The 7,750-nt window shown below is 37.0% G+C and overlaps 1 protein-coding gene across 4 annotated transcripts; it reads right to left on the reverse strand.

Moving 5' to 3' along the window:
• Nucleotides 1–1,299: 1,299 nt before the first annotated feature.
• LOC114473499 (rapamycin-insensitive companion of mTOR-like) lies at nucleotides 1,300–3,351 on the reverse strand. 4 transcript variants are annotated; one of them, XM_028463156.1, is made up of 6 exons: nucleotides 3,081–3,351; nucleotides 2,946–3,040; nucleotides 1,953–2,050; nucleotides 1,759–1,823; nucleotides 1,542–1,673; nucleotides 1,300–1,458 (listed from the first exon to the last, which is right to left on the reverse strand). In XM_028463156.1, exons 1-6 carry the CDS (start codon nucleotides 3,200–3,202, stop codon nucleotides 1,356–1,358), a joined length of 615 nt encoding a protein of 204 aa, XP_028318957.1. In that variant the 5' UTR covers nucleotides 3,203–3,351; the 3' UTR covers nucleotides 1,300–1,355. The 4 variants fall into 4 exon arrangements, with proteins under 4 accessions (XP_028318957.1, XP_028318956.1, XP_028318958.1 ...); XM_028463155.1 differs by having other exon boundaries at nucleotides 2,946–3,046; XM_028463157.1 differs by having other exon boundaries at nucleotides 2,946–2,990; nucleotides 3,124–3,346.
• Nucleotides 3,352–7,750: the final 4,399 nt, after the last annotated feature.

Consider the following 7,750-nt stretch of genomic DNA (forward strand, 5'->3'; position numbering starts at 1 on the left):
TTTTTGTTCAGTGTTGGTGGTTTAAATTGGTGTCAGAGCTGATGCCATTGCTACGATTTTTTTTAAATAAAAGGAACAGTGCGCATATACTCTATATACAAATATGCAAGATTATATTGAGCTAATTACCATCTACAGTCCCTTGGCAGGCCAACACTTGTCAGATAAAACAACACATTGCTATACAACAGCAGACCAATAGCAGAAGCAGATTTAAAGTGTAAGTACACCCCCAGGTTTTTGCTAACCTGCCATGAGGGGAACATTTAGAAAATCCCTTGATTATGGCCATTGCTCCTAGAGTAGTTAAGACACACCCAGTCACAGCAGTCCCACCCCCACAGTGCTGCACAATTCTGCATGTAGCTGTCAATCAATGTCTCTGAGGGCTGTAAAAAGGAGGAAACCAGTCCTTCCTCCCATCTTTTATAGGAGGGGCGGGGCCAACAGTGACGGTTAGTTATGTCGCTGATCTAACCTTGGTCGATAGCAAAATGTAATTGCAATAGCCAGCGTTCAACCCATAGGGGGCAGTCACTCTAAAATTTTACAACTAAAAATTATACATTTAAATACTTAAACTAAAATGTGAAGAGTGGGACTAGGATCAATAAACTACATTACTTCATACCTAATCAAATAAGTATTAAGCAGAAAAAAGTGGTTTTAGGGTTGACTTACACTTTAAACTTAAATTATCATGGCAAAAACATAGTAACTAAGATGTTGAAGTGCAAAGTGCTGAAGTGCATTACATAAATTAAACTGTAAAACAAAATTGCACATTGCACACAAGTTGCTGCTATTGCACATTGCTCTGTTGCAGCTTTATAAGACATGGAGACAGGAGTTTTTCCACATTATCCTCAACCTTTTTAGGCGCAGTGCACATTTACTTACACATATGTACATGTGTAACATATGTCACTGGGTTGTAGGCTTTGTAGGGTATTATTACATACATTTATTTATGTACGACATTTGAGTTGGTGCACATTGGTTGCCTGCGTACCACTTGTGTACACCCTGGCGGTATGGTTCCTTTGTGTTTCTGCGCTCTCTGTCTTGTCTTTGTGTATGTTGAATGAAATGAAGGAGAAAAAGAAGAAAGTTCCCCTCGTCTGTCTCGTAACACCCAGGTAAGATCAATCACTAGATTGGAGAAGAAGTGCAGGAAAGGCTAAAGAAGTTACACACTAACGTTACCCATTCATTGAAGTGTTGTCCCCACCCGGTCTGCTGCTGTATTTTGGTCACCCTCATTTTTAGTTGTACTGGTACTTGAAAAGCTTTTTGTTTTAATACTTCTTCTATATGTCAGCCTCAATAGAACATTTCAATCTTCTGTACTTTATTTAATAATTTGATTGGGTAAGAAGGGAATAAGCAGATCTCACCTTGCGGGCAAGTCTAAGAGCCTGTGTTCTCTCAGAATCATTTTGCTGGATGTCAATGAACCTATGTGATAATCAAACAAAAAGAAACATTACTCTCTACTAAATGATATTTATTATTTATTTAACAAGTTATTCATTCCTCACCTTGCTATTAAGTAGTCCACCTGCAGCAGTAGGACTTTCCCCAGGACATTGCTATCCCTGATCAGGTACCGAAAAGATTGTAATCCAGCTACGCGGACTTCTCTGGCCTCATTCAACAAAGTTAACCGAAGACTAGGAAACACGACAAAATCAAGTTCTAGAATTAATCAATCTGTAAATAAAGTGACTCTGATGCATTTTAAGTAAATAATCTTACCAAATAATAATTTCCTCATATGTGAACCCAAGCTTGTCCTCTGCTATACCAACACTGCACAGCAACTGGAGGAAGAGTGGAGAGAACATCAAAGTATTAACCTGAAGTGACTCATTGCTTTCAGATTGCCTTTTTTGTGTAGACATCACAAAGTGACTGCAGTTGAATTGCTTTGTTTTGTTTAGTTTACACACCTTAACAAAGTTGTTGAGGTGACACAGTTTACACACACAGGAGATCCCATCCTGCTTCACAATATTTTCAAGAATTTCTTGAAGGTTTTCTTTAGGTTCTGGAAATAGAGAAGGGATTCCAGGTCAGTGCAGTCAGTGGCTCCACCTCATAACGTTCAGGGGATTCGCAATAAATACTGTAGTTATCTTAATTATGCAATAATTCCAGCAAGTTCTGTTTGTCTTCTTTTTGAACAATATGTTAAGGTTTAATTTATTCAGACAACTGTTTTTCAGAAAATGTATTTTGATTTCCGAGCATGTTTGGACTGTCAACTGCCAGTCTTCTTCAGAGGCATCTGCTGATCGCTTTGATGTGTCCTTGACTTCCGCGAAACAATTCCAGCAAATTCTTTTTGTCTTCTTTTTGAATAATTTGTTATGGTTTCATTTATTCAAAAAGAAGACAAAAAAACTATTACTATTACTATAACATGTCAGTATATCAAAGCTTTTAAGTTTTTTTGGGGGGGGGGGGGGGTTACAGGGGTTACATTACAGTTTTCTCATATTCTTTCGAAAAAATACAATTCTTAATATAATGTACATAATATATCTATATTTTAAGTGCCATAAAACACAATGACTGTACAAAATTTGTATGAATTTATTTGTTGTTCTTTTAAAAATAATAGTATATGTTTTCAGTGAAATGGTCCCAAACTTTGAGACTTTAGATTGGTTCTTCTTCTGTTTGCGTAATTCTTCTTCAAAATGTAAATGGTGAAGCGACACTGCGCCCAGAAGTTCATGTATGGTACTGCAGAAAATATGAAGCATCATGAATTTGCAACATTAAACGATGCATCGAAGCAGATTTTTGTAGTCAACATTATCAATCGTTACTATCTTAATTACACATTGATACATTTTGGGGACATCTTTACACTTTACAAACAGTTTGGGGGCACTTTGAGCCCAGTCATCTTTGAAATAAAGTTGCAAAGTCATTACCTCTGCTGAGATCCAATGGCACACTTCCCTCTGCACGCTCCCGACCTATCACACACACACACACACACACACACACACACACACACACACACACACACACACACACACACACACACACACACACGCACACACACAGTAACTGACTGGGACAGTCTCTGTGGAACTGGTCTGAACTCACCTCTACGGCTGCTTCGTGCTCTGATCCTGCTCATCTCTGAGTCACACTGGGACTGGACAGTATATACACAAACACACATACAATACCTCCCACTTTGTCCCTTTTACCTTTCCCTTCTACAATTAAAAGACAAATCACAAAACAAACCTAAGAGCAGCACAAAACGTATCTAAGTGCAATTTTTTTTCTTTTGTAATCACACAATTAAAAAGTAATACTGTAAGTTAATAAAACAAATGACTTAATATATAAAAAATGAAGTCATTTATATATATATATATTTATACTATATCATAATTATGACTTAGATTTATTATTTTACTTTTCCTAGTTTATTTATTAGTTTTTTTTACTGGAATGGGCTTCCTTACAAAGCACAAACTTAAAACATTTCAGTGGTAAAAAAATATAAAAAATCACTTGCAGCCGATGCCCTCGGGCAGGCTGACAGAAGCTGTATGCTATTTTGCATGCAGTTACATTTACTTTTATTAAACAATGCAGATGAGGGTCTTTTTAGAGACACAACAGTACTGTGGGTGGAGTTAAACTCTGATGAAAACAACAAAAATGATAAAACTGCAGTCTTTCATATCATTTAAATCTTTTAATTTTTTATTAAAGTAGTGCTTGTGTTACTGGATTTACTTAAAGTATGTGTTTGTTTGTTTGTTTGTTCCCAGACAGCATAGAAATGCTGCGCCGACTTTTATCACCACGATGTTGCAGGGAGAGCGTTTACACACTGGCAATACTAGTGCAGTGCCCGTAGGAAGTATGTATTGCTATAAAAAAGTGGGAGGTTAAGTCGTGATTTCATAGATGGCCAAATGAGGTTGTGTTTGAAGGTGGGACGTCAGGGACATTTAGGTTTGTTGTGAAATGTGTAGAGTGATAACTATTGTGTTTTCATATATCTAAATGAATAAATTGGGAAAAAGTATGAAGTTATGCCTAAAGAAACACTTTGAGACACTCACATTTACATGGGAGCTTTAATTCCACTTTAATTCAGAATAAAAGTTAAATCATGGCGCGCCCCAACGTTCACTAGACACACACTCACACAAATAGCTGTATGTGAGCTCTTTACTCTGCAGCACGTGGTGCGGCGTGCAGCGATTGGCTCTGGCGCGCAAGTGACCGGTGGACAATTTTATGAAATAATTTATGAACGGTATCATTGCAATCCAACCAAATCCGATGTTGCACACCTTTGAACCAAGCAGCAGCCATGCTGAAAGTCTCAGGTCAATCTGAGCCATTTGCAGAGATATTTGAGGAACACGCAGACAGACAGAGCTCCCTTGCTTTATAGATAGATGTTGCCGAGATGTTGGCATTTAAATCATTCAATGCCATTGACGCCTATGTACGTCAGTTGTGTTTTTCAACAGGGGTTGCTAGGATATTCATGTCCCATGAATATCAGCCTTGTACTATGATGTAGTGACCAACTGGTGCCATGTAGGTGGCACCTACATGGCCACCTATATGGCCATGTAGGTGGCCATGTAGGTCACTCCAATGCCAATGACTCCAATTGCATTGGAGACATTTTGTATATTTTTGTGCATTTCTGTTGTTTTGTGGACTTGCGTGTCAATCAGTTTACTCTGCTCATCGTAGTAGCCACTGGGGATTGAAGGACAGCAGATTGCGCTACAGTTACATCCAGCGGAAATCCAGGAGAGTGTATGTGTGCTCCCGCGAAGGGGGTGCAATTCACGGCAGAGGTGCATTCTACAGCACAACAGGTGCTGTCCTCCAATCCCCATCGCCTCTGGTTTTGCTGTGTATCTGTTGCAGCAAGGACTCAGAAGATCCAGCTAATCCAGGTGTAATCAAGCAATATGTGATTCAACCGTGGATAAGTGCAGACGCCAAAAGACTCAACAGACTCATCCGCAGGGCCAGTGACGTTGTGGGGATTAAACTGGACTCTCTGACAGTGGTGACAGAGAGGAGGAGCCTGTCCAAGGTGAAATCCATCTTGGTCAATGTGTCCCACCCACTCCATGATATGCTGGTCAGTCACAGAAGCACCTTCAGCACCAGGCTGATCCAACCACGGTGCTCCACAGAACGCCACAGGAAATCATTCCTGCCTGTGTCGATCAAACTGTATAATTCATCTCTGTAACTTCACATCTTGATTGTTGTACATATCTAAATCACATTTGTATATTTGTATTATTTTTGTAAATATCTGAATCATATTGGTATATATTTGTATATTATTATTATTATAATTATTATTATTATTATTATTATTATTATTATTATTATTATTATTATTATTATTATTATTATTATTATTATTTTTATTATTATTTATCATACTTTTTTTTCTACTACTGTAATGCATGTGTTCCCTATTTTTAACAGTCTTACTTAATTATACACTTATTTATTGTTTATTCTTTCTTTTGTCTTTGTTAACGTTTTTATACTTTTATTTGTGATTTGTTCTGTGGCTGTAACAAAAGCAAATTCCCCCTGGGGTTAATAAAGGAATTCTGATTCTGATATAATTTATATGCGACATACAATTTTAAAAGTGCTCGGATCAGGCCAAACAAACGTGGTATTAATGGAAAGGTCTGGTCCTCCCGAGTCCAAATATGTGCTTGGTTTTCGGGCCAACCAAGATGGTCGTTGTTTTCGTCTGACAGGGTTTAACCTCCGTCAATGGATGGAATTACTGCCTTGAACACGGAGTATTTTATTTTGAAAATAATCACCCCATTTCCGTTGTGATTTCCACACAACACATTAACAACCACAACACAAATGACCACAACACATTTACAAATGACCACAACACATTTACAAATGACCACAACACATTTACAAATGATCGCAAACAAATTAACAAATGACCACAACAAATTTACAAATTACGGCAACACTTTTTTTTTATATAATTACCCACTGAGCAATTTTAGTTCTATTATACATCTAATATACATCTAAATGTTCGTTAGACGTCCAGTCTAAAATTGGTCTACCAGGGGTATAGAAATGAAATTTTTTTAGACGTCTAAATGTAGACTAGATTAGACTAATAAATAGTTATGAGATAATGGATTAAAGTGCAATGTCTAAGTTTTGTCTGAAAATAGGCAGAATCTAGACGGTTGAAATTAGGTCTAAAATATAACTAGACATCTAACATCCGTCTATTACTCAGTGGGTATGTATATTTGTTTTAAAAATTGTAAATTTGTTGTGGCATTTGCAAAAGTGTTAAAATAATTTGTAAATGTGTTTTGCACTTCTCAGCCACCGTATTAATCTCCATCCCCTGATGGTGTAAATCTTGCAGCAGAATTTGTCTTGAGTATCTATTACATCAAAGGAGAACATGCTCCACAGTCTCTGGGCTCACATTATCCTGTTTCATTGATCTGCGATGCTCTGCGGACACACAGTAGACATGACCTAGAACACTTATTTAAACACAAACCTTTGTTTTCTTTTTACTTATCTTACCCTATTGCCTCAAAAGTCAAAGAAACACATTTTAAGATCATTTCTGGCATATACCCTGTTCGTGATTTTGTGCATAAAAGATTCAATTTTGACACTGTATCCTTCACTCATCCTCCAGAGAAACAAATGAGCATTTATTTTTTTAGTTGTGTAAAGACAAATGTTTTTTGGACTGACATTCACTGCTGGCTCTCTCTAAAAATCAATGTACCACCCTTTTCATCCAAAGACATCATTTATTTCATGGTAAATTTGGACTCACATATCTCTGATGTTATAAATGTTGTTATTTTAATGGGTAAATATTTCATTCATACTTGTAAATGGAAATACTCTCACTGCCTAATTCAAGTCCCTTAAATTAATCAAACAACATACCAAAAAAGCAACTAAAATGTATAAAGAAATCAAAGTGCCCTTGCTCTTTTAAGTTGCCATTGCTGCAACTAGAATCTGCCTGCCGACGTTCCCTTCAAAGGCCGACATCGCTGCGACGTGTATGTGCTATCTGTATTTGTTTGTTTGTTTATGCAGTTCTTGTTAAAGATCCCAGTCTGTGTGAAAAGTAAGTAATAATTATTAGAATCAAATCATTTTATTGAGTCTTGCAGAAAAAGAACCAAAAGATGAACACATTTTTAAAACAAATTATAATATGTGTGTTACTGTGTGTGTTAACATTTTAACTTAGTAGGGACTACTGCAAGACTGGGCTCACAATGCAAGAGCAAAAACACAGATCGATCGATCAACTTTTGTAACGTCTACACACAAACTAATAATGATAATAACAATACATTTTATTCATAAGTGCTTTTCGAGACACTTAACAGACAAGATAAAGTAACAATAACAATACAGTGATGAAAACAGAAATATAAATCAGAAAGAAAGCTAAAAAAAAAAAGAGGCAAAAAATAGACACTGTGAATGGTTAAACTCCACAACAATAGGGGGCAGCATACGTCTGTGAGGCCGTGAACTGCATATCATATTCAAAAAGGAAGAATTCCTTCTAACGCCCTGATAGGTTCACGTCAATGAAACTACAGCCAATGAGAAGTCATGTTTATGTCCTTGGATTGGCCCACGTGGACTGTACTGCGTAATTTGCGTAGTGACGTGTCAGGGC

Source organism: Gouania willdenowi, chromosome 12 (genome assembly GCF_900634775.1).
Source record: "Gouania willdenowi chromosome 12, fGouWil2.1, whole genome shotgun sequence".
NCBI lineage: Eukaryota > Metazoa > Chordata > Actinopteri > Blenniiformes > Gobiesocidae > Gouania > Gouania willdenowi.